The sequence below is a fragment of the Prionailurus bengalensis genome, chromosome D4, assembly GCF_016509475.1.
Source record: "Prionailurus bengalensis isolate Pbe53 chromosome D4, Fcat_Pben_1.1_paternal_pri, whole genome shotgun sequence".
NCBI lineage: Eukaryota > Metazoa > Chordata > Mammalia > Carnivora > Felidae > Prionailurus > Prionailurus bengalensis.
In genome coordinates, this window is record NC_057359.1 from 8,395,144 (window position 1) to 8,422,167 (window position 27,024).

The window sequence follows — 27,024 nt, forward strand, 5'->3', positions numbered from 1 at the left end:
CTCTCTCTCTCTCTCTCTCTCTCTCTCTCTCTCTCTCTCTCTCTCTCAAACAAAAACAAAAAAAGCAACACTAAGGCATTATTTCTATATTCTACAAGAATATAGAATTGTATAGAATTCTGTATCTTAAATTCTATAAGAAACAATACTACAGTGAACATCCTTTTATAGAAATCTTGGTTTGCATTCTGATTATTTCCTTACAATAAATTGCTAGAAGCAGAATTACTGGACCAAAAGGTGTGAAGAAGGATCTTTAAAAAAATTATTCTTATATATTGCCAAATTGCCCTGTAGAAAAAGTTTTACCAATTAACACTTCCACCAGGGGTATATGAGAATGTCTGCTGAGTCTTGCCCATACGGGCTATGTTTTTTTAAATGCCAATTTGATTTGAAAAAAAAAATGGTGGCCAGTTTATTTTTAATCTGTATGTCTTTGATAGCTAGTGCATTTGAACGGTTTTATTTTTAGTCAACAAACACGAAAAAAATGTTCAAAAAAATATCTAGTTAACAAAATTCCCAGCCTTCACTCTCCTTCTAATTCCCCTCCCTCTATGAAGAGGTTTCTGCATTAGGATGACTGGGATGAGGCCCTCTGGTTGCACTTGTGCAGGGAAATGGGTGGTGAAAGTGTGTGCAGTTGCCATTACAAGAGGTGTAAAAGTGAGGGGCACCGGGGTGGCTCCGTCGGTTGAGCGCCTGACTTAGGCTCAGGTCATGATCTCGTGGTTCGTGAGTTTGAGCCCCGCGTTGGGCTCAGTGCTGACAGCTCAGAGCCTGGAGCCTGTTTCAGAGTCTGTGTCTCCCAACCCCCCTCTGTCCCTCCCCCACTTGCTGGTGCACACACACGCACTCTCTTTCTCTCTCTCTCTCAAAAATAAATAAAAACATTTTAAAAATTTATTTAAAAATTAAAAAATGAGAGGATGACCATGAAAGTGCTGGCTGAGAGGAGGAAAAGCAATGAAAAAAAGTGATTTAGATATATTCTGGAGAAGGGAGCTGAGAAACTGAGGAATAACAGGCCGAATAAATAAGATCATCAGGTGTAGTCAGTGATCGGTCCTCGCCTTTCTCATCAATCAGTACTTGGCACCATTGAGTCTTCACTTCTGGAGCCTAAGTCTGCTTTTCCTCCTTCATTATTGGCCCCAACTTGGTCTCCTTGTTGATTCTTCCTCAAGACCCAAGTCTTCAGGGTTGGATTGATTCCAAGTTGGCTCTTACCGTCTTCTCCTTTCGGTCTCTATTCCCCTCCGTACCGATCTCATTCCATCTCCTGGCTGTAAATACGGTCTTTATGCCAGAAACTTCTGTAGTGGGAACTCCAGCCCACACCTCTCCTTGGAACCATAGACTTCAAGTGTCCAACTGGCTGGTGACAAGTCTGTGTGGATGTCTCTTGGGCATCTTAAATTTAACACGTCCAAAGGCAAGCTGCTGACCCTTGTCACCACCCCCCTGCTCACCACTGCAAAACAAAAAGACAGCAAGCCAAACAAAACACCCTGCTTCTGCTATAGCCTTGCAGTAGCCTTCCAACTTGCTTCCTCTTCTTCCTTGATGACACATAATTCAGGTCATAGTCTTCCTCAGCTCAGAACCTCCAGTGGCTTCCCACCTCCTGCACTGTAAAAGCCAAACTTCTCCCTGTGGTTGATGAGACCCTCCAGGATCTAGTGCCACCCTGCTCCCCTTGTGAGGTGGTTTCTTACCACTCCTTTCTTATCCTCTGGGTCTTCAGTGACTGCTCTCCTTGCCTCTCCATGGACATGCCAGGCTTGCCGCCACCTCGCTGGCCTCTGCCAGAAATGCAGATGGTCCCATGGCTTGCTCTCATCTTCTTCAGGTCTTAGCTCACACGCCATCTTCCCAGGAGACCTGCTCTTAATTATAAATTACAATCTCTTCCCTCCTGGAAGCCCGTATCTCACTTCTCACTTCGTTTTCCCCCACTTCACTTATTATCATCTGCTGTATTATATGTTTTGACTTATTTATTTAACGTATTGTCTGCAGGTTCCATAATAGTGGCTATTTGTTTCGCGCCGTTCCGCATCATCTCATCTAGCTAGTAGTAGTTGTTCCGTATTCATTTATTAACTGGAAGATAAATGCATTGGCGTAAGAATTCCTTACATATTAAGGGTATTAAGACTTTGTTGTATTTTCTTCAGAATTTTTAATTTGCCTTGTAACCATCTTTGTGATGGTTTTCACCACAGAAGAAGTTAAAATATTTTTGGGTAGCTAGATCGACCAGTGTATTCTTTGGTCGTTTCTTTCTCTTCCTTTATTTGGAAAAGGGCTTCCCCACCGTAAGATTAGTATTAACTTCTATTTCTTTCATGTTTTCACTTTTTCCATTTAACATTTTTTAATTTTTATGTTTAACTCTAAAATTCATTGTAGTTTAACTATGTGGTAAGCATAGAATTTTATCCTTTCTAAATAACCAATTATGAGGCTCTCTCAGTAGACAAGGGTACTACATTCTGATGTTAGTAGCAGTCACCTACAAAATTAACAACTTCCTTATTTGATCAAGACTTCTTGCCCCTTATTAATTAAGATTCTAGAAACTACCTCCTGAGAATAATCTCAGTCATAAAGAATCATCATCCCCAGCTGTAAAACTTCTTTATGTGATGTTACTACTGATATTATTTAAAATAATTGGTTCAGGGGCTTAATTTTTTTTTTATTTTCATGTTTATTTCTTCTTGGGAGAGAGAGAAGAGAGAGCACAAATGGGAGGCGCAGAGAGATACAGAGACACAGAATCCAGAGCAGGCTCCAGGCTCTGAGTTGTCAGTGCAGAGCCCGACGCAGGGCTCGATGCAGGGCCCGAACTCATGAGCTGTGAGAGCATGACCTGAGCCCAAGTCAGACGCTTAACTGACTGAGCCACCCAGGTGCCCCTGTCAACTTCTAACTGTAAAACTTTACCAAGTTAATTTAATCTATCTGAGACACAGTATCGTTATTCATAAATTAAAGGTACTAATACTCCCTACCTGGGGATGGGGGCCTTTCAGAGATGGGCCCTCTACTTGTTCTTTGCTATTTTGATAGCCCTTTCTTCACAGGCCAATGTGAGGGTCCTGCCAGATTCTGAAGGTCTCCCAGTTGTATATTCGGGGACTCAGAAAATAACCACACGGTGGGTAGGAGCCCACTGGGTCTCTGTGAGATGGACTTGGCCCAAAGGTTGGAGAACATTTACCATGTGTGTGGTGGTGGTCCTTCAGCGTCATTCATTAAGAGGCTGGGCCTCTACGGCAGTCATGGACCAGTGGTCTCTAGACCCATAAGCCATATCTGGAAATTGGACCTGGAAATTGGGTGAGGGACCTCATCTCTCCATTGTGGCAGCCGACATCATCCTGCTTACCAGCTGGCAGATGTGTTGTTGTCATTGTTGTTACATAATTTGAACACTATCCTAATTAACTCTATATCTGTCTGACATCTCTGGGAACACGATGGTCTATTCACCACCACCACAGGTCAGGGTACCCTCACTGTCACTGTAGCCTTGCTTCCCAACACTGTAATTATGTCCTTCTTGACTATGACAGGTAATTACCGCTTCCTTGATTCTGACCTCTGAAGTTCCCTCCAAATTGTGCTCACTAGGAACGCAGTGTAATGGCAGCAGCAGCATTTTTAATCTGCCGAGGACAGCCACCCTAAGCTTCCCAAAGATGCCATTTCTCTCTTACTTGTTGATCCCCTATTACCTTTGTGAAAGGAGGGTGTCCTGGGTCTTTCCTGAGAATGTAGTCGGGGGAAATGTTCTTGGGTCTTACTTGGTAGATCTTTCTAGCCTTTCTGAGCCTTCTGACTCCTTCCTTAATACTATGATGCAGAAGTTCTGGAATCACCACTTCAATGACTGCAGGCCATCATGATGACCAAGCTTCAAAGTGACATCCCAGCAGACTGTTAGGTCTGGTATTTTGTTAGAACACTGAATCCTATGAGTGCCCGTGTCAAGGAAATTGTGTCCTATCCTGACTTACATTCTACCCTTTCTAGTTCAAGATCCTTAAAATTCACTTCTATACGTATTTCCCTGGTTCTTAGCAGGAAATATTAGTCAGCTTGTACATTGTCTTCAGTATGTAAGTTAGACTCTTCCAGAATAGGAATTGACTTACTGCTCAGGCTGTGCTTGAGTTATCAACCTGAGAGCCATGAGGGACCATTAGCCTAAAAGCAGCTGGCAATAGTGAAACTGATCTTGAGGAGAACAGAATTATCTTGCAAGGCACAGGCTTCAGGAAATGGGGTTGTGCAGCCTTCAGGAAGCTACTGCTTGGACAAGAAGGATAAGAATTCTGCTTCTGTTCACCTGAAGCATTTAGGGAGAGTTGGGAAGATGTTTTCAGGATTCTGCCCCTTGTTCACTCAACTCTCCCAGTCCCAGGCCTCGGGGTCCTACTCTTTGCCAGCCAGGGTGCCAGCTATGATACATAAGGCCTATCAAGGTTGCATTCCCAATCTCCTTTGCAGCTCTTCTGCTGTTGCTGGTTTACTATCTTGAACTCAGCTTGGGTTCCCCCAAGGAACTCAGTGTTAGGTAGAGTTGATAAGCTACAACTTCATTAAAGAATGTAATCCCAGCAAAACAAGAATGAGAAGTAAGAGAGATTCGGAGAAGGAGGGAGAGCTAATGCAGAAGCACATTACTCATCTGACCACCACATGGTATCAAACACCAAGAGACTGCTTGATCCCTCAGGGCCATCTCCAGAGGCTGAATGAACTACATCTCCAGACAGTGTATACAGAGGATTGGGGAGATTTGCCCACTGCCTGTTATCTCCCCGTTGGTCAGCTATTCACCCCTCAACATTAACTAGCCTATACCTTAGGGTTGTGAATGTGTGAACACCAGATGGGTCTCACGGCATCCGTGCCCCAGAGTCAAGAGGAATACCCTCGGGTGGAAGTGGAAGGATGCACAGTGCCGGCCTGAGGTGACGCACCGTTGGGCTGTGCCCACATGGGGTCAGATGAGCTCGTACCTTGGCACGACAGGTCAGAATAATGGCTGAGGATTTCAGAGAACGGGTAAGACTGAGAGGATCTGAGGTGGCACTGAAATGGTGGTACACCACTTAAGGAACCAAAAGATTCGTCTCAGTTTCCTTTCCAGGGAATTGTGAGCAGGTGGTATGCACCCATCATGGTGGACAAGGGCAGTGCCAGTTGAGTGATAGCAGGATGCCGGTGGTGGATGTCCTGTAGTCGTTTGTACTTACGGAAATCGGAAGTCTGTGCTTGCGAAGGATGAGGGAAGACGAATGTGGGAAATCTTCCACGGGCCCTGAGTGCTCTCTTCTCGCACCTGTCTACTCTGAGTCTACAAGATGCCTTATTGACCATGACGCTGAGACTGCTAAATGTCTTATTGACCACAGTGCTGCTGAGAAACACATTATTTTTAAGGAAATCCCTTCATCTGAATGGACAAACTGCTCAATTCCACTGAGAAGGTAATGGATGGTTTGTTCCCAGGCTAATTCTGCCTCCAAACAGAAATTTCTACTGAAGGTTCTTTTGGCGTAGCAAGAGTTTCGTGCCTTCTGGTCTTTCCCAAAAATATATTTGGCCCTGATAGTCACCGGTACCCAGAGACACCATGTGGACCAAATGAGAACATTTCAAATTGGAATATGATGTAACCGAATTTTGGTGGGAAGCCAAGTATATGGCACCACATACCACAGAGAGGGAACTTTTGAAGGAACACTGCCATGACCAGTGTAATCGTGTTTCAATTCCCCTGCGCCCGTGTTCTTGTTCCATTTATGCCTTCACGGTTGCTTCACTGTAATCTCCTTTCAGCCACTGGTATTTCTTCTTGATATCCCCTCTGCTTCTCTGTGTATGGCTGCAGTTCTGGCACCCACCTGGCTTTTGTGCACAGAAGAAGCTTCAGTTTCTACATTCATCTTTTTTTTTTAATTTTTTTTTCAACGTTTATTTATTTTTGGGACAGAGAGAGAGACAGAGCATGAACGGGCGAGGGGCAGAGAGAGAGGGAGACACAGATCGGAAGCAGGCTCCAGGCTCTGAGCCATCAGCCCAGAGCCCGACGCGGGGCTCGAACTCACGGACCGCGAGATCGTGACCTGGCTGAAGTCGGACGCTTAACCGACTGCACCACCCAGGCGCCCCTACATTCATCTTTTATGTAACTTATGTCAAACTCCTAGCTCTTCCACAATATCCATCCCTTTGGCTACCCACATTGAGACCTTATTTTTTTTTCTTTAACCATGTGGTGTCTCTTTCAGTGTTGCAGACACAGTACAAGTGTCCCAAGTGGAAGGAGTTCAAGTGCAATGCCAAGGTCCAAGCCAGGCTCGGGAAACTAACAGGGAGGTTTGGAGTAATGGAATAGATGACCCCAGTGTGGTCTAGGGTGAGGCTGAATACACACTCTTCCTATGGGCAAAGTGCCTTTGTGAAGGAGTCTGATCTTTAAAATGGTGAATTCCTCTTTCCATGCATTCACTGAAGTTCCAGCAGGCAAGTTATGGGCTTGGAAGAAACTAAAATTTGTGATGGGAAAAAGAGCATTTTAGACGTTGCGCACTTCGCACTAGAGGGGAAGCCATTTTTAAAGTCATGGAGAGTGTTCGGGACTGCAGCTAGAAGGGCAGGTGCGTGAGCCTTGGGAGTGTCTGTTACAAATAGAGCGGTGAAACCTTTGTGCCACATCTCGACAAAAACTGTTCAGTGTTTACAAACGGGCTTTTGTTCAAAGAAGAAGCTTCAACTTCCATATTCATCTTTTTCGTAACCTGTGTTAAACTTCTAGCTCTTCCAGGATTTCTACTCCTGAGCCCGTGGACAACAAATGCACATTTAGGAACTCACAGCTCCATACCCACGTCTCCTTTGCAGCTGTTGGAGGAAAACTCTTAGACTTGATCCTCACTGGGTCAGACGCCCAACCCTGGGATCATTGCCAAGACCAGGGCAGTAAGATACTCTGATTGACTGGGACTGAACCACATGAGTCGAGGGCAGAGATAAGACACCACCCAAGTCCCAAGGACTGAGTGTGAGGGAGAGGTGCCTTCCAGAAGAAAATCTGGTGCTGTTACCAGAAGAAGAGCAACTGTTTGCTGCTTAGAACGAACAAGAGATGTCCACCTAATTGTCTTGATGGACCCACTCTTCCTTCTGATACAGGCTTCCATAGGTCAAATTGTTAGGCAAACCAGTAATGTCTACACTTACACCTGCACACCTAGGGATGCCCCTTGGATTCCTTTATGGAATCACAGGCTTGCCCTTACTTCTTACTAAAGATGCACAGTCTGAAGCTTGGTTTCTTTTAAGGACTGTGCATTTATTTCCCGCTCTTTTTTTTTATAGCAAAAAAACCCCCCATATTTTAAAAAATGTGAAGAGTATATACATATATCACATATAAAATATAAGCCACATTACTTTGCTGGAGTTTAAACCCCAAAGACCAAAGACATCATGAGCCAAGCATCTTTATAGATACCACTTTACACAGTGGTATGTCTGCATTCTACAGATGGGGGACATTGTCGCAATTGGTATATATAAGAGACGTATAAGAAACTAAGAAGATATAACTTGTTCCTAGACGTGCATCCTTTTCCTGTGAACCATCCCCACAAGGCCATCCCAGCCACCCTCTCATTCTGCATCCACAGTACCACGAGCACCACGTGTGTCTTTGGTGACGTTCTTCGATCCCTGTGTTTGTTTTCTAGTTCGTAGGGTTTATACATCTCTCCTCACATTGGCATCACCTTGGTTTGTAGGGTTTATATATCTCTCATCAGGTTGGCATAACCTTGGTTGTCACTGTTGGTAAAGTATATAGTACATTAAGACACAAAAAAGTTGCTTAATTGTCAGGGTGCCTGGGTGGCTCAATCGGCTGGGCGTCCGACTTCGGCTCAGGTCATGATCTCACGGTCTGCGAGTTTGAGCCCCGCGTCGGGCTCTGCGCTGACAGCTCGGAGCCTGGAGCCTGCTTCAGACTCTGTGTCTCCCTCTCTCTCCGCCCCTCCTCCTCCTCTCTCTCTCAAAATTAAACATTAAAAATTTTGTTAAAAAGAGTTGCTTGATTGTCAACAGCAGAATAGGGTCTTTCCTTCCTTTTTTCCCTTTCTTTTCTTTCTTGTTTGTTTTTTTTCCAAGGGAAGGAAGCTCCTCAATGGAGGTGAAGATGTAAAGATATTTTTTAGAGCAAAATGTGCGAGCTGTGCTGTGGGAGCGCATGTTCGTATCGTCAAAGAGAGCGCTCGCGTCACAGAAGCTCCCCTCTGTGAATGCAAGAGGCCGGTGCTGACTCCTCTAAGAGAACAAAGGTGGTACCACTTTCCTTCCAAGACAGATCCAGGAGGCTGGTGGGGAGAGATGTGTGGACGAGGAGGAAGGACAAAAACCAAGATGAACTGGTGAAGACCCAAGAACAAAGGAGGCCAGAGAGGTAGCTTCCCCCTCATGGCTCTCCAAGCTGAGCTCTGCATATAGAACCTGGAGAAGCTCATGTCCGCATAAACGGGTGGCCTCTTTCTCTGTGCTCTGGGTCTGTTTAGGCCTAGCTAATAGGACCGTTATTTTCCTTCTGGGCTCTCTTGGCAGGACTTTCCAGACGTTGCATGTATTATGGTGGAGAGGGAGGGGAGGGGAGTTGGAACTGGGAAGTCAGAAGAAGAAAACACACGTGGTCTCCGCCTTATGGGCTCATAAAGAGGCCATAAGTTAACTTGGAAAATAAAACCCACAGATGATGAAAACAATGGAAATTATCCCCAGCTTCCAAGTCAACAGACTCGTTTCCTGATTCATCCCCCCACATTGTCACTTAGGAGACCCAGAGAGATGCCAGCTCCCATCTGCTTTAATTATTTTGTGATGCGTTTCAGAAGAAGATTTGAGATTTCTAAGAATCAGAAAGATGGTCTGGCCGGAAAGTTTTTAAAACCCAGGCGGTGGGCTGTTGGCCCACCGCAGTGCACACCCCAGGGGTGGTACCTCCGTGTACCACAATGATCGTGGCTGTTGGGCTTTCGTTGGCACCACACAAGGCAAAGGCACAGACTTGGTCCCTCCGAGGCTGGGTACAAGGGATAGAGAGCAGTTTGCAGCCTCAGTCACTGCCGGGTGGAAAGCTGCCTTTGTCCTTGGGGATTGTCCTTCCCCTACTTGGTGAGGATTGTAGAACCGGTAACTTAGGAGTAGTCAACCCCGGTTGCACGTGAGAATCACCTGTTGAGCTTTGGAAACAGGCAGTAGGTTTACACCCTGGATCAAATGAATCGCAGTTGGAGGGATGCAGTCCAGGCGTCAGCTTTTTAAAAGCCTCCCAGGGATTCTAAAGGATGCACTTGAGTCCTTCTGGGCTTTCTGGGAGACTCTGTCCCGCCTCCGTCCCTTTCCTCTCTTTCCCCCTCTCCCTCACTTTCCTTCTCCCCTTCCTTCCCTCTAATGAAAACTTTGTGACAGTGACTTATTTATTTCCCCCTAAAACACCTTCACTCTCCTTCTAAACACTGCAGTGTGTCCAGAATTTTCTAGACTTACAGGAGCCTTGTGTTCAATATATGTATTCGTATTTTGGCTGCATTGTGGGCCAGCCTGGCCGTGCCCCTTGTTGGAAGGAGAAGATTAAGAAACACGTAATGCAACTGAAGAATCTTGGGGTAATGATCTTCCATTTGCCCATTTTCTTCATTGGCACCTGTGCCCACGCATAGGCCTGTTACGGACACCCGGTCTTCCGTTCATTCCCTCAAGATAGATAGATGAAAGCTAGCTACGTCACTGTTAATCCTAATAATATACCAGGCCTGTGCTAAGTGCATATACACTGATGAATAAGAAAATACTTTTACTTTTAAATGGGCTAAACTTAAATATTGTATTGTAACACAAGATTTAATTTTTTTTAAATTTTTTATTGCTTTAAATGTTTATTTTTGAGAGAAAGAGAGAGATACAGAGCATGAATAGGGGAGGGACAGAGAGAGGGAGACACAGAACCCGAAGCAGGCTCCAGGCTCCAAGCTGTCAGCACAGAGCCCGACCTGGGGCTTGAACCCAGCTCAGAGCCTGACACGGGGCTCGAACTCACGAACTGTGAGATCATGACCTGAGCCAATGGGCACTTAACCGGCTGAGCCACCCAGGTGCCCCTTAAAATGTTTTCAATGGGACCATTTGAGCTGAGTCTCAAAGACCGGGTAGGAATGAACAGGGCAAAAGAGGGGAAGGGGATTTCGAGGCAGAGGCGAAACCGAGCAGAGGCTGAGAGCTAAGAAATGGCTCGTGCCCCTCAGGATCCGCCTGCAGTTCAGTGGGGTTGCTTTTCACTTGTCGGATGAGAACTGGCTGAGAGAGCATCCCAAGCGGGCTCCGCGCCATCAGCCCAGAGCCGAGCTCAGGGCTGGAACCCACGAACCATCAGATCATGACCTGAGCTGAGGTCAAGAGTCAGACGCATAACTCACTGAGCCACCCAGGCGCCCGTCGCCCCCCCCCCCCGCCCCACCACCAGCCAAATAAAGCTACTCTTAATCGACACCCTAGATCTCTCAAGGGTTGAGGCCACTAGCCAAGCTGACCCAGAGCGCCTGCTGGGTCCCAGGTGTGGTCTGAGGCATGGTCCTTCCCTTACGTGAAGGTAAGACAGCCAGGGGTGTGCAGGTAAACGCTTTGCCTCTGGCTCTCAGAAGGAAGGAAGCATAATGTGTCGCATTTGTCCTCGTCGCCAACCACAGATTTGAGAAGAACTGTGCGCAGTGCGGTGAGACAAGCAGGTTCCAGGCTCCCCACCAGGCACGGCCCTCGCTCACTTGGGACTCCGCTGCCGTCGGCCACCCCGGCAAGCGCCATTGGGAAGTTGCAGGCCAGAGGCTACGGCAGAATAGAAAAGAGAAATCTATTTCCTGAAACAGGGGCTTTAGGGAGCTCAAGTCATGCTCTGGGTTGGATAATGAGGGGGCCAAGGAACTGTGTTTCAGGAGTTGGACAGTAGGTGCTAGAGTAGGCAGCCGCTTTGGGGCCCGAGGTCAGGGGTAGGAGCCCAGAGCTTCTAAACATCCTCCTAAAAATCCTCCATAATCTTCCACAAATAATGTCCTTCACCTCAACCACCTCCCCCTTCTGTCTTTTCCCACCGCAGGTCACGTACAGGTCTTCATGTTCGCTGGAGAAGATTCCTTCCTCTGTTTGTCCCCCTAGACCAGTTTCCCTTCCCGTGTTCGCACACGTGCCCCAGGCTGCCTCTGAGGACCTGGGAGGTGGCCTCCCAGGATGTCACAGCTGTAAGGGGCTCGGGGACTCTGCGGAGGGGCAAGATGCACGGCGATTCTCTGTGTTCCCTCTTTCAGGCACCAGCAGTGTTTCTATGGGGTCAACCTGTCCAGTCTCCGGGGGGCCGCGGTGGACGAGTATTTCAGGCAGCCGATAGTGGTAAGTGTGCTTCATTCCAGGCTTCCCCCCCCACCCCCATGTGTTCGTCTATCGATCCGCTCGCTCGCCCGCTCGCTCACGCACCTGGGAGGCACCGTGTTGCCAGGCTCTGTGAAGCCGGCACAGAAGAGAAAAAAGAGCTCCTTGGAGCCCTGGGTTTTCGAGTGCTCCAGCTCTCATTTCCAATCAATTACGAAAATTCTCAGGGAATGATGCTGTCAGAGGCAAGGAGATTTTCTGACCGCCTTTCAATAAGTCACTTCTAATTCTCCCACTGCCCTGACTCACCCCGTGTACACACTCAGCCCTGGTACTTGTTCAATAATTCATATCTTCCCATTGATTCTGGTGGCCCCAGGCACAGAGGAGGAAGCTCTGTGAAATAAATAGCTTAGATCAGGAGCTTTGCTGTCGAACACGTTGGGGTTTCAGTCGTGGCCCCATCCAACTGTGCGACCTTGGACAACAATAAGTTTGCATTAACCCAAACTGGCTTAATTACTGGGCTTCCAAAACCGCAAAGCCTGAAGCAAGGGACCTGTTGCAGGGGTTCAGACAATGTCACCCGAGTCTGATTTTTCCTTCCTTGTAATTTGTCTCCGTTGCCTCTGATTTAACCCTATTCTCAGTCAGGATCTCCCCTTGTGGTAGCGAGATGGCTTCAGGGACTCCAGCCTCAGACGCTTACAACTCTTTTAAGTCCCACAGGAGGACCTGCCTTTTTCCAATAACTTGAGCCAGAGCCCCAGGATTAGTTTGGGTAGAGCCTGACCGCCCTCCCTTGGGTCGTGCTCCTGCATCTGAAACTGTATTCGGGGAAAAAGTGATCAATGATTGGCCAAGCTAGGGTCACAGGCCACACCCGGAGCAAAGGTAGACTAAGTTTTTCTGGAACTTCCTGGAATGTGCAGAAGTGGTAAAATCTGGATGATTTTCAGATACACCAAACAGCTGCTCCTCAGCACGCGGGAAAGCATGAAGCACTTAGTGCTTGGCGTGTAGAAAACGTGAAATAATTGTTAGCTACTCCGACAGATAGTCATTCTCGTTAAGCTCATGCCTTCTAAATCCTAACTCTTGTTGACTTACCACTTCAAGAGGAAAGCCACTTTACAGGCTTGCTCGGGTTCAGTTTATCCTGACCGAAAGATAATGCCTCTGCTTCCTTTCCCCCAAGGACACGTTTGACGTTAGGATTTTGATGGCTCGGACGGTCAAATACACGGTAAACTTCATGGATGCAGAAGAAGCAGATCTGCACAGGTTTGTAAATATCAGCATTACTCCTGGTCTTTAAAGCCTCTTCTCAGCCTTTCTCAGCCCCAGAACCTCAGTGCAGGGTTTTGCCGCTCACACAGGGGCGAGATCTCGGGTGTGAGTCACACACGGGGATGCTGTGTCAATACTCGCTCCATTTTATTGCAAGACGTGGATAATGCTGCTTCTTTCGTGGGTTGTTTTAAGAGCTGAATGAGAAAAACGAAGTAGTAATGGCTTGAACTTCTGCAACCACTCAGTGTTCTGAGCCCTTCACTTCCAATGACTCATTTCGTCCTCACGACAGTGCTCTACAGATGGAACTGTTGTTGCCTCCATTTTAATGGTGACAGACGTGAGGCAGAGTGGAACACTGGGTTTCAAAAGATCACAGAATTAGCATGTTAAAAAAAATTTTTTTTGAGCAACAGGCAAAAGTTTATTAATGTGTAAGATTAGAAAGAACAGTAGTAGAGTGGCGACATTCAAAAGTGAATGCTCCCAACTTTCTTAATGTTTATTTATTTTTGAGAGAGAGAGAGAGAGAATGCATGCACGAGTTGGGGAGGGGCAGAGAGAGACAGCGACACAGAATCCAAAGCAGGCTCCAGGCTCCGAGCCGTCAGCACAGAGCCCGACGCAGGGCGCGAACTTACAAACCGTGAAATCATGACCTGAGCTGAAGTCACACGCTCAACCGACTGACTCACCCAGGTGCCCCATGAGTATATTGGACCTGGGATTTGAACCATTCAGAAGGCTCCAGAGTCTGGGCTGTTTGACCCGTCACTCAGGCCAGTGCCCTCATTAACGTCAAGAAGAGTACAGCCTACTTTACATTAGGTGCTGGGCTAAGTGTTTCACAGGCCCTGGTTCCTTTTCAAAGAGGACACTCAGTAAATGTTAGCTTTGCTCTCCTCCCTCCACTTGAAGAGACTCTGTAATGGGAACTCACTCCTTAGATGGTGCTCTGAATCCCCTTTGGATGATTTTTCACTGGTATTTTGCCTTTTTCTCTCTGGAAGGAGATCTCTATGCACATTTTTTTCTGGGTACGAAATTTAAGACCCAGCCAAGTTGTCATCTTTCCTGGACCCCTGAGGAAGCAAGGGCCAGACTCGAGCAGGTGCAGCTGGCCAACGCAAACCATCATCTGTCTGGAGATCACAACGGACAAAGGGTGCTGTGTCTAATCAGCGCAGGCTAGAACCTGCAGCACTAACAAAAAGAAACCTTGAAACAGAACAGATGGCTTAACTGACTGTGCCCCCCTAGGTGCCCCAAGAGACTCTTAACTATAGAGAACAAACTGACGGCTGCTGGAGGGGAGGTGCATGGGGGGGAATGGGCTAAATGGGGGATGGGCATTAAGGAGGGCCCTCGTGATGAGCCCTGGGTGTTCTGTGTAGGTGATAAATCACTAAATTCTGTTCCTGAAGCCAGACTACACTGTATGTTAACTAGCTTGAATTTAAATAAAATCTTGGAAAGAAAAAAAAAAGAAGTCTCGGTGGCTTATAACACAGGAGTCTCTCTCCCCGACACTGTTTATCTACTGTGCCCAGCTTTCACTCTGTACAGCATCACCCACCCTGGTGCACCAGCCTCTGTCTGGAACAGTCCTCCTCACTGAGGAAAAAGAAGGATCGTGGCAAAGTCTGTACTGGTAATAAGAGCTTCTGCCTGGAAATGGCACAGATCACTTCTGTTCACATTTAATTGGCCAAAGTAAATCACGTGGCCGGGCCCGAGCCTGGGTGAGAGGATAATTGCAATGCTACCCTATGCCCAGCGCAAGAGAACTGGCATTTGGGAACAACTCCAGTAAGTACCACAGGCCCAGACAAAATGGACTTCTATTGACTTTATCTGCTGTTCCGGGCCCCCTCCTGAGTCCCAGGGAATTTTTTGAAAACTACATCTGTGTTGGCTTCCCAGAGATGTCACCTGTCATTCAGTTTATTTGTGTGTTGATTCAGCAAATGTTTATGGAGATCCTACCCTGTGCCAGATAGAGTGCTGGTGCTTGCACGGGTGCAAAAGGTAATTTTTAAAAGTCTACCCTTGGGGCACCTGGGTGGCTCAGTCGGTTATGCATCCGACCCTTGATTTCAGCTTGGGTCACGATCCCAGGGTAGTGGGACCGAGCCCCACATCAGGCTCCACACTGAGCACGGAGTCTGTTTAGGATTCTCTCTCTCTCTCTCTCTCTCTCTCTCTCTCTCAAAAAGAAAAAACAATAAATAAATAAATTAACAAAAATTTTAAAAAAAATTAAAAAAATAGGGGCGCCTGGGTGGCTCAGTCGGTTAAGCATCCAACTTCAGCTCAGGTCATGATCTCACAGTTTGTGGGTTCGGGCCCCACATCAGGCTCTGTGCTGACAGCTCAGAGCCTGGAGCCTGCTTTGGATTCTGTGTCTCTCCATCTCGCAGCCCCTCCCCTGCTCATGCTCTGTGTCTCTCTGTCTCTCATTAATAAATGTTAAAAAAATTTTTTTTAATTAAATTTAATTTTAAAAAAGTCTACCCTTGAAGAGTTCATAGTCTATTTAGGGGAATGCAAAAAAACAGGAGGAAATAATGGCCATGCAATGTCAAAAAATTCAGTGTGATTCGTACAATGGAAAACTCTAGAAATGCTCTGCCACAGGGCAAAAGAAGTTAGGGCTTTGGGGGGGCACCATAAATGCAAATAAGGTACCACCTCCCTTGAAAATCTTTAGAGCACTCTCTAAAACATGTCTCCCCTTAGCGGTGGACAAATAATACCATCTTGTAGTTGTGTAACACTTTTATAGTTTGCAGAGCCCTCCCGTACACATTTTTCACCATTTGAGCACACGAGGACCTTGCAAAGGGAAGTAGGAGAGAGCCTTCGTCGCCCATCAACGGATGAGGCGACTGAGGCTCAGGGAATTTAAGTGACTTGTCGAGTAAGCACCTAGATTTTGTTGCACCTTCCCCACTGTTCTTCCTGTTCCCGCTCATCGTGCATTTGGTATAAGCCATGGCCACCTCGGCGTGACGCTTGCCGTAGCCTGGTGGGAAACTCGTGCAGAGTTTTGTCAAGACGCAGAATTCTCCCATGTGTGGCATCACCCAGGCATTAATCACACACTGAGAGAATCTTGCTGCCAAGGCAACTGTGCTTAAGAGGGAAGGAAAATATTCCGTGATTTTCCCCGATCCCACAAATGCGTCTAGTGTGCCTGTCAACAACAACAAAATAATTCCAAATGTTTCTACGCTCTCTCCTTTTTCTTTCCTTGCAGAGTAGAAATCCCCTTTGTGTTTCAGATGACACAGTCTGGCCTCATCCACGGCCTGGCGTTCTGGTTTGACGTGGCCTTTGTTGGATCTGTGTAAGTATCACCCCTTCCTTGACTATTCTGTCCTACGCCATTCTCTGCATTGTGTAGTCGTGGCTTGAAAGTGTTTTGAAGTTGATTTCAACAGTAATACTTGTTTCTCTAGGTTCCGAGAAAGGAAGGCACTTTTAGATTTTAGGGCGAAGTCAAAATGAGACAATTTTCCATGGTGTCCTCTCAGCTCTGGCTAACGTAGTGTAAAACCTCTTAAGCCAACTGGATTGAGACCTAAAGCGATGGGAAAGGGTCTGTGCTTCATCAGCCCTCTTGGTCTATTCCAGAATAGAGGGTGGGAAGGACCCCCAGCCCCTGCCTTGGCTTCCAGCATGTTATCCTGGTTAGAGAACCTCCAGTACCTGAGTGATACCTGGAATCCTACCTTCCCTGACTCTGTTCACGCCCTCAGCCTCACAGAAGATGCTGGAGAGTCCTTCCTCAATGATCAGGCAGGCATATACCACTAATGCTAATTGCAACATGAGGTCGTTTCATCAAGGTCGTTTCCTTGCCCTTCCTGAAGAGCTTGGAAAGCTTCAGAGGAAAGAGGAGAAAGACCACCTACAAGGTGACTGTCCGTGTTTGGTCTTCCTCGTAAGGGCTGTGCCATTACCGTACCCCCAAACCTCTACTCTCCTCCTGACTCCCCTACTCTCTTGCCAGGCTTTCTCATGCTCTCTGACTGGTGAACCCAGTAGCTCTGGGTCACATGACCAGGTGAAAGGAAAGCTTTTGCATTACACTCCTCTCTCCTCCTCGTAAAAACATCCAGGCTTATCAAGACATCTGCGGAGAACAGAAGTGCCCGTGGGTCTGCGATAAAGCTCAGGGAGCTTGTGGGGGTGGGGGTGCTCCGGGGAGGAGGGGACCCCCGGCAGCCTCATCTGGGCTGACAATCAGAGAAAAAGAAAATGCTGTGCGAGTCGTCCCTACACCGCAGAAGCATATTTGTTCAAGGAATCCATACATTGGTTTCTCAGACTTTCCCCCAGTGAATCTGTTCCTGCAGGGCTAAGGGAGAGAAGCTTGAAGTGGCCTGCTCCAAGGGGACAGTTCCTTTGAAGTGAAATGCTTTATCCTACAAAGCTTTAGACAGCTTGCATCCTGCTCCCGCATGTGCCTGAGTATATTTTGCTAGAAGAGTGGTTTATATTAGTTAGCGGTGACATTTTGTAAAATGCACCCCCCACGCCCCCACCCCCCTCGCTGCAACATCTTCAAGTCAAAATAGACCCTGTGGGGGTCAGCTCTGTGTTCCACGCACACCTTACTCCATCCAAACCAGCGACACGGTCGGGTGAGTCACCAGGACAGGTGACCTTGGTGTTTGGGGGCACCGCCAGGTATTCTCGCTTCTTCGTATGAAATGAAGAACGCCCGTGTAAACACTGTCACACACACATACATGTGTGGGACGTCTGAGCTGGAAGGACAGCAGAGACCATCTGCCCCAGGGCTTTTCTTGCTTCCAGAAGCCCTCTCAGGTTCCCTGAACAGGTTGGCATGAGACGGCAGGAGGCCAGACTCCAGACTTGTTACCTTGAGAGACACAAAATTTTCAGACAACTCAGTTCCCAACTTAACTCTATTCCTTGTTGGGCTTCTAACGAACTTTGATTCAGAAAGACAGATTGAAGGGCACCCGAATGGTGCAGTCCGTTAAGGGGCCGACTCTTGATCTCGGCTCAGGTCAGGATCTCACGGCTTGTGGGTTCGAGCCCCACATCTGCCATCAGTGCAGACCCTGCTTGGGATTCTCTCTCCCTGTCCCTCTCTCTGCCCCTCCCCTGCTCATGTTTGTTCTCTCTGTCTCTCTTCCTCTCTCTCTCTCTCTCTCTCTCTGTCTCTCTCTGTCTCTCTCAAAATAAATAAACTTAACAAAAAAGACAGATTGACAGAATGGCCAAATCCACAGGTTTGAAGCCTGGCTCTCCAACTGTCTTCTGTGTGATGCTGGGCATGTCCTTTAACCTCTCTGTGCTGACTTTTTCGAGTTACTGTATAGACTTAGTGAGGGAATATATATAAAGCTCTTGGGACATTGCCATGGCAATGACCTAAACTGAGCTACCCTTACCTTAAAAGGATTCCATGAGTTGAAAACTCTGCAAACCAACTATCAACCTAAGTCCCCAGTGCAATCCATGCAATATGGCCCCAGAACGTAACTGACGTTTAACTCTTCTCCCGTCCCACAGGGTAACTGTTTGGCTGTCGACAGCCCCAACTGAGCCTCTGACTCATTGGTATCAGGTGCGGTGCCTTCTCCACACTCCCCTCTTTGCCAAAGAAGGAGAGACCCTCTCAGGGAAAGTGCTGTTTATAGCCAACAGACGGTAAGCTGGGAACTAGACTACTGACTACTAGGCAAGGGGGTGCGAGAGGTGGGAGCGTTTTCAGCACCTCGAAATGGGCAGCAGGCTTTACAAAAGCCCAGCTCACTCTGCTACCAAGACAGCAAACGTCTTCCTTGCGATGAGGGCCACAGGGATGGGGAGCTTGGGGTGACTCAAGGGCAGCGTTCTCCACCTGAGCACGGAGGTGGTCGGAGTGCTTGCCAAACGCTTGAATTATCAAGTGCTTGAAATCCCACATCAGCTCCTGACTTCCCTTGCATCTAGCCACACGCCCTCAAATTTAGTACAATACCATCGATTTGTTCCCCAGGGGACAGGCACAGCAGGGCGATGTGTGGTGTGGGCACAGCAGGACTGGCTATGTCCCTCTGGTAATGGATTTCACGAGGCCTCTCCTCTGCAGCGATGACTTTGATTTATCTCATTTTTAAGATGCTCTATTTTCTTTCACCTTGTTGGAGCTTCTCCGGGGTGAATCAGGGGAGAAAGGAATAGCGGAGGAGTTCAAGGACTCTCAGGATATTAAGGGTACTCAGAGATCATCTCACTCAACTTCCTTCTGTCCCTACCTCCCACCTCTTCTCAGACCTGCACTTGAACACTCCTGTGATGGAGAGCTCATCCCCTTACAAATCAACCCTTCCATTTTTTTTTAATGTTTATTTATTTTTGAGAGAGAGAGCATGAGCAGAGGAGGGGCAGAGAGAGAGGGAGACACAGAATCCCAAGCAGGCTCTAGACTCCGAGCTGTCAGCACAGAGCCCCGTGTGAGGCTCGAACTCACGAACCGTGAGATCATGACCTGAGCCGAAGTTGGACACTTAACCAACTGAGCCGCCAGGTGCCCCAACCCTTCCATTTTCAAAGTCTATATTTCTTTCCTTACAAAAGCCTAACATGCTCACATATAAATTCAAAACTACAAAAGTGTTTAGAGTCCACACTCGCTGCCACCCCTCACCCACTCCCCACATGGGGCCCCTCGGTCCATATGCTTCCAGGTGATTTTTCTGTGCATGTACTAATAACATCACTGTGGGGTTTTTATTGTTGTTTTACAAGAAGATTCAACTAGCCGTCTCCCACTTAAGTTTTCACTTAGCATTAAGTCCTGAATCTGTGCACATAGATCTGCTTTGTTATTTTAATCGATGCATAATAGTGGAGGGCATAGACGTATTACATGTCTTTTTAAAAATCACTGATGGCGGGGCATCTCCATGGCTCAGTTGGGTAAGCATCTGACTCTTGGTTTCAGCTCAGGTCATGATCTCATCGTTCGTGGGTTTGAGCCCCTCCCTGGGCTCTGTGCTGACAGCACGGCACAGAGCCTGCTTCGGATTCTCTCCCTCTTTCTTTCTCTCCTCCTCCCCTGCTCGCTCATGCTCCCTCTCTCTCTCAAAATAAATAAGTAAACTTAAAAAAACATTCTTTTAAAAAACTGCTGATGGGTTGATGCTTGGGTAGCTTCCCACGTTTCCCCCTTTTTTTGGCCACTGTGAAAAACTCTGCCCTAAATCCCCTTGAACATAAAGCTTGCACAGGGACAAGAATATTTCTACATGAGATCCCTAGAAATGGAGATGCTAAATCAAAGGGTATGTACCTGTGACACTCTGATAAATACTACCTTTTATGTATTTTATGTATTTGTACCTTTATGTGCAACCTCAATGGTTGCACCAATGTCCACTCACGGTGATGGACGGCCATGGACGGCCAGGCTCATTTCTGCACTTCTTTTCCCTACACTGCCTGTGATTGGTCTCTGTGGCTTTTGCCAGTAGTGATGTGTGTGCACATGTGAGGGAAGGGAGAGAGAGAACATTAAGCAGGTTTCTCACCCAGCCCAGAGCCTGATGCAGGGCTTGACCGCGCACACAGGTCTGGGATCGTGACTTGAGCCCAAGTCAAGAGTCAGACGCTCAACTACCCAGGGGCCCCTACAAATACAATTTTTATGTTATTTTATTTTATTTTAATGTTTTTTTTTATTTTTGAGAGAGACAGAGACGGAATGTGAGTGGGTTAGGGGCAGAGAGAGGGAGACACAGAATCCGAAGCAGGCTCCAGGCTCCGAGCTGTCAGCACAGAGCCCGACATGGGGCCTGGACTCACAAGGTGCGAGATCATGACCTGAGCCGAAGCCGGTCACTCAACTGACTGAGCCACCCAGGCACCCCGTCCAAATATAATTTTTAAAAGTTGCATCTGGTTGTTTTGGTTTATATTTTTTTAAGTACTAATAGGGGTAAATAACTTTTCATATGGTCTTTGGTTATTGATGTCTTGTACTTCAAACATCTCTGATCATTAAAAAATTATTCTTGTTGTTGATCCTACAAGTACTTCCTAGTAAGTCTACTCATTGACCTTCTGCTTCTGAGTCTGTTCCAGGCTCCAAATGGCAGTTGTTGAAATATTTGGAGAGCTCTACCAAAATCCTGCCAGTCTTCCTGGCTGGCTATAGGCTAACATCCTGTAAGAGTGATTTTTAAATTGTTGGAGGTTCTAAGCCCGCCCCTCTGGAGAGTTGGTGGGACTTTTCTGGAAAGTAATTTACGAGAAGGGAGTTCCTGTGGCGGGAGAGACATGCCCATCTTCAGGCGGTCTGTTTTCCTCGACTCACATTCTCTCTCCTTCTGTGCCGCCGCAGAGTCATCCTGCTTCCTGCCAACATGGCTCCTCTTCTGCTTGTTTCCGTGGTCCTACCATGTTGCAGTTCTAGGCACGTCTTGCCCGCCCCAGGGCCTGCACAAGACGTTACACATGAGGAATAAAGCTTTTGCATTTCAGAAAATGCTCCTCATCCTCAGTTTGGGTGTTTTGGGGAGCACTCTCTGAGACGCACCCCCCTCTGGGCTCTCTTGCTTCCCTTGGCACTTCTATGCTTTTTCCCATGTGCCTTACAGCCAATGCCAAGTGCTTCTGTAGCCCTTATACATGAGGTAGAGACTGCAGATTCTATCTTTCTCCCAGTTTTACAGAAAATGAGGTCTCTGGTCTGCAGTGTCTTTCTCTTCTGCTTGTTTAGGGGATGGTTTCCAGGAGGCAAAGTTGGGAAATGCTGATTTGTACCGCGTTCATCCTGGAAGTCACCACTTTCTTCCTCAATCCTCATAAACCATCTATTTAATGACCAGTTCTAAAGAAAAAAAATTACTAAGGAGCAGTAGCCAACATGAGCTTGGAGTTGGGACTTGCCTTTTCTGCTTAACATTCTTTTGCTTTCAGATATTTATATTTGAAGGTATCTTAGGGTATCATTAGGTGGGTGGATTTAAATCATCTTATTTTCCTATTACTTTTTTCTTTCTTTTAAACAAAACCTTTTTTTTAATTTTAATGTTTATTTATTTTTGAGGAGAGAGACAGAGCAGGAGCAGGGGAGGGGCAGAGAGAGGGGGAGACACAGAATCTGAAGCAGGCTCCAGGCTCTGAGCTGTCAGCACAGAGCCCGATGCGGGGCTTCAACTCATGAACCATGAGATCGTGACCTGAGCTGAAGTCGGACACTCAACTGACTGAGCCACCCAGGCGCCCCTCCATTATTTTTTTCTAACATATCTTGGGTTTCATCCTTCTCAGTCATATTTTTTGACCCTCCTCTCCTTTGTTCCCCCGATGGGTAAGAAAGAAGCAAACCATTTACCTCACACACCTGTGTCATGACTCCCGGGTTCCTCCAGCCTTCCATACCTTTCTTAAAGCACCAGTGTTGTATCCCTGTTATTTGCCTATATGTGAACTTCCCAAAAAGAAGGCCCGAGTCTCATTCTATGGTGTATCCCTCCTGACTTAATTCATTTCAGAGATTCAGCAGTGATGTGGAAGGACCACCTGAATGAAGAAGTCATGTCAGGATCCTCCTTTTAGTAAGAATTTAGTCTGGCTCAGTTGAAAGAAGACGCTAAGAGATTATGGACACATGATACTTAGCAGCAGGAAGAAAGGGAGGAAGGCGGAAGGAAGATTTTTTTTTAATATATTAAAAAAGATTTTTTAATGTGTATTCATTTCCTGAGAGAGACAGAGCATGAGCAGGGGATGGGCAGAGAGAGAGGGAGACACAGAATCCAAAGCAGTTTCTAGGCTCTGAGTTGTTAGCACGGAGCCCGACGTGGGGCTTGAATTCACGAACCGCAAGATGGTGACCTGAGCTGAAGTCGGAGGCTTAACCGACTGAGCCACCCAGGTGCCCCTTTAATATTTTTTAAACGTGATTTTTTAAAGTTTATTTATTATGAGAGAGAAAGCATTAGTGGGAGTGGAACAGAGAGAGAGGAGGGAGAGAGAATCCCAAGGAGTCTTCACATCATCAGTGCCAAGCATGATGCAGGGCTTGAACCCACAAACTCTGAGGTCATGACCTGAGACATGACCAGCCTTTGGCAAATATTAAAGGAGAGAACATAGTAATCAGCACACAGTAGGTCCACAGAAAATCTTAGTTCCATTTTTTCCCACCTTCTTCTCTTCCTTACTCTCATTTTTGCTTTAAAATTATTACTTTCTTTGGCATTTTCTCCAAACTCAGCACTTCCTGAATGTCAGTGCTTTGACGTTCTTTTCAGTCAGGTGCTGCTGGTTTGTCCTGCCTTTGGATAGGATCTCCCCCTTCCTTATTGTCAAATATTCTTTTAAACTCTGGCCTCCCGGGAGAACTGCCCCCCCCCCCCGCCCCCGGGGTAAGCCACACTGGCGTGACAATGGCTGCCCTTTTCTTCCCAGCCAGGACCCCTTAGGATCGTATTCTTAGCGTTTTATTTTCCACAGACTTCCATCATTCTTCGGCTGTCATTCATATTATTGCTGTGGACAATAAAACAGAACTTATGTTTTTTATGAACTTTATGAAATGTATATCCCTCAAGTGCACAGAAGCTGGTGTCCATGAAGTTTTTTGATCGTGTGCACCTCGGAGTAAAGACATTTTGTATATGCGTCCCCCGATTATAGACTAGCATTTATCTTATAATTCTGTGAATGTACTACAGTAATAATAGAAAGTATAAAGTGGAGTGCTCGATATAGAGATATATATACTATATACTATTTATATACTATTTATATATACACACACACGCATAGACATGTCTCTGTGTATATACACACATAGAAACTTACATGGTGTATACGTCATAGGACACAAAATTAGAAATAAAAAAGAATGAATGGAAAAAAACAAATATACATAGGCTGACTTGGGGTCTAGCTCAGCCACTCACCCTGGGCCAAGATTTTTTGGAATATACTTTAAAATGTGGGCGTCCCTATGAAGGTCTGCAGTACTCAGGTCTGCCAGGGAATTTGGTTTTCCAAGAGTTCCATGAGCTTTGTGTTATGAAACCAGAAGGAATGCTGACCAAAGAGTTAAAGGTTTGGAAGCTCCAAGTGGCGCTCCCAAAGGTCCTCTCTAAACTGCTCTGTTTTGCGCTCAACTTGCCTCAGACCAAATATCTATGGGTCTGGACAGCTGCATCGGCAGGAGCTCTGGGGCGAAACTCTTGTCGAGGATCGGGAACAGTGAGGCATTAGCATGCGCGGGCTCAGCTTTAAGGGATGTTTCTTTGTCCTTTGTTACTCAGATTCCTCTGGCTCTGACCAATGTCTCCACCGCCCAGTTGGTATTTACTCAGTGATGTTGTACCACATTGTCTGCGGTGTAATCAGATTCTCACTGAACCGTCCTGCCTTAGCAAAACCCGACAAAGTAGGTGAGCATAATAGAGAACGAATTTGGCACTTTCCTAGTGACTTCACTAGTGTTCAGGATGTGTTAGGTGAACACGTGTATTCGTTTCCCAGGGCTGAAAATTTTAAAAATCCGGGCACCTGGGTGGGTCAGTCAGTTGAGCGTCAGACTCTTGATTTCAGGTCAGGTCACGATCTCGCAATCATGAGGTCGAGCCCCACAGCGGGCTCTGCACTGGTCACGGAGCCTGCTTAAGAGTCTTTCTTTCCCTCTCCCTCTGCCCTTTTCTCTCTATCAAAAAAGAAAGAATTAAAAATCGGAGCTAAGTATTTTCTTCCACCCCCCGTGTACCCCCTTGGGGCACACTCAAACCCCTCTGAAGAACGCTGGTCCAGGGTCCATTCTGCTGAGGTTCTCATTCCTTCCTTCGCCTGTCGGTAAACCCTCAGTGACTTGAGTCATTTTTTTTCTTTTTTTTACTTTTTTTTTTTTAATTTAAACTTTAGTTAACATATAGTGCAATATTGGTTTCCGGAGGAGAATTCGGTGATTCATCCCTTATATACAACACCCAGTGCTCATCACAACAAGTGCCTTCCCTAATGCCCATCACCCATCTAGCCCACCCTCCCCCACCTCCCTCCATCAACCTTCAGTTTGTTCTCTATTGTTAAGTCTCTTGTGGCTTGTTTCCCTCCCTCTCTTTTTCTGAGCCATTGTTTCCCCAAGCTTCCTGCTACTTCTGTTTATCCTATTCTCCCTTGATCATGAGCACTCAGCCTATGCCTCTACTATACCTTCTGTTTTCTCTAAGATGAAATTGTCATGAATTACCACACTCTCTAGACAGATGTGTCCTGTATATGTTGTTCTTACGCTTCCAATATCTGTTATTCCAAAAGGAATGTTGGTATGAGAAACAATGATTTTGTTTTTATGTTTTTTTGTTTTTTTTTTTTTAAATTTATTTATTTAGTGTTATTTTTAAATATAATTTATTGTCAAAGTGGCTACCACACAGTGTGTAAAGTGTGCTCTTGGTTTTTGGCGTAGATGGTTTTGCACTCAATTCTTCAACTAAAGGATGTCCCCTCTTAGGTCATTTGTTCCATCTCTGTAGATTTAAAAATTTTTTTTTAATGTTGATTCATTTTTTGAGAGAGAGAAGGAGACAGAGTGCCAGCAGGGGAGGGGTAGAGAGAGAGGAAGACACAGCATCCGAAGCAGGTGCCAGGCTCTGAGCCATCATCCCAGAGCCCGATGTGGGGCTCAAACCCACGAACTGTGAGATCATGACCTGAGCGGAGATCAAGAGACAGACACTTGACCCACTGAGCCACCCAAGCGCCTTCCTAGGTAGCATTCTGGAAAGAGCGTTGCTGAACAACACCCTAGAGCAGGAACTTCCTGTCTGTTCTTCCAGACCCCACCTGGAACCATTCAGTTCTCTGTTATGTCATATGCGCATCCATGGACACACACATTTGCGCAGACCTCAGGGTACTCTGTTTCTGCGTTAAGTCTTACGTTCATTGCTCTAAATATTGTTAAGAAGGCGTCTCTCATTTGGGAAAATAAGTAAGTGTGTCCCTCCCTGATTTCTCAGCCTTTCTATGATTCCAGCAAGGGCTGCCCTTATTCCTAAGGAGCTCACTGTCTCAGTATCTCGCTCTCCTTGTGTCTACCTTCAAGTATCCCAAATGCAGTGAACTCCTCCTCGATGTATCATGAAGGGAACATTTTATAACGAAATAATTCGGAGTCAGTTACATGAGTTGAAATACAATCAAAAGACATTGATTTTTTGTTTTTTAATCTATGCCCATCTTTCCCTCTTACTTTGGCCCCGATAAAAATCTGGAACTTGAGGTACAGGCTTCACAGGATGTGACATTATACGTCAGCCTGCCCAGGCCACTATTGGTGACAACAGGGTGAGAGGCATTTGTAACACTCAGCAGTTTCTGGAATTTGAAACAGAAGCCAGACCATCAAGGAAATTCCAGTTAAAGTAATCAATGATATGTTAACCCCAGACATTTAAAATATTAAGGATTGGAAGATATGTAATGAAATTAGCACTTTTATACTTTGTAGGTGAGGAAGTAGTTTAGTCCACTTTCTGGAAGATGTTTTAGCAGTAGGTGCTGGGAACCTTAAATATTTATGTGCTTTAGCCTGGCGAGTCTAACACTGAGAATTATTCCAGGCAAATAATCGCCAATAGGACATAAAGATGTACGACAAGAATGTCCTCTGCAGCAGAATATCTGTTGTCAAATTAGGCTTTTGTTACTAAAAGCAATAATATGTTATAACATGTTTGTAATAACGTTATAAAAATGTAAATGTTTGATCATGGGGCGTCATTAATTATCCTGTGTAATGCCCGTTAGTGCCACTGAGAAATGTGTTGTCAAGAATTATAGGATAAATGCTTGTTTATGTTAAAATTTTTTTTTTAACGTTTTTTATTTATTTTTGGGACAGAGAGAGACAGAGCATGAACGGGGGAGGGGCAGAGAGAGAGAGGGAGACACAGAATCGGAAACAGGCTCCAGGCTCTGAGCCATCAGCCCAGAGCCTGACGCGGGGCTCGAACTCACGGACCGCGAGATCGTGACCTGGCTGAAGTCGGACGCTTAACCGACTGCGCCACCCAGGCGCCCCTATGTTAAATCAAATTAGGAGATATGAAGGAATATTTAAGATCATTGTATTAAAAATTCACATTTATGAAAAGAATAGAAGGAAAAAACACACAGGAAAATACTCTATAGTGTTAGCTAGAAGATTCTTTGTCTAGTGACATCATGAATTCTTTTATTTAATTTCTTTTTCCTTATTTTTCAGTTATTCTA

At 46.2% G+C, this 27,024-nt stretch overlaps 1 protein-coding gene across 1 annotated transcript in view; it reads left to right on the forward strand.

The window, feature by feature from the left end:
* The window catches only part of LOC122475124 (histone-arginine methyltransferase CARM1-like), a 248,792-nt gene that overhangs the window by 214,398 nt on the left and 7,370 nt on the right, over positions 1–27,024 (forward strand). Inside the window, exons 10-13 of the mRNA XM_043566818.1 lie at positions 11,406–11,487; positions 12,665–12,750; positions 16,019–16,108; positions 18,310–18,447. Coding sequence (XP_043422753.1) covers positions 11,406–11,487; positions 12,665–12,750; positions 16,019–16,108; positions 18,310–18,447 — 396 coding nt within the window. The remainder of the gene's footprint in view (positions 1–11,405; positions 11,488–12,664; positions 12,751–16,018; positions 16,109–18,309; positions 18,448–27,024) is intronic.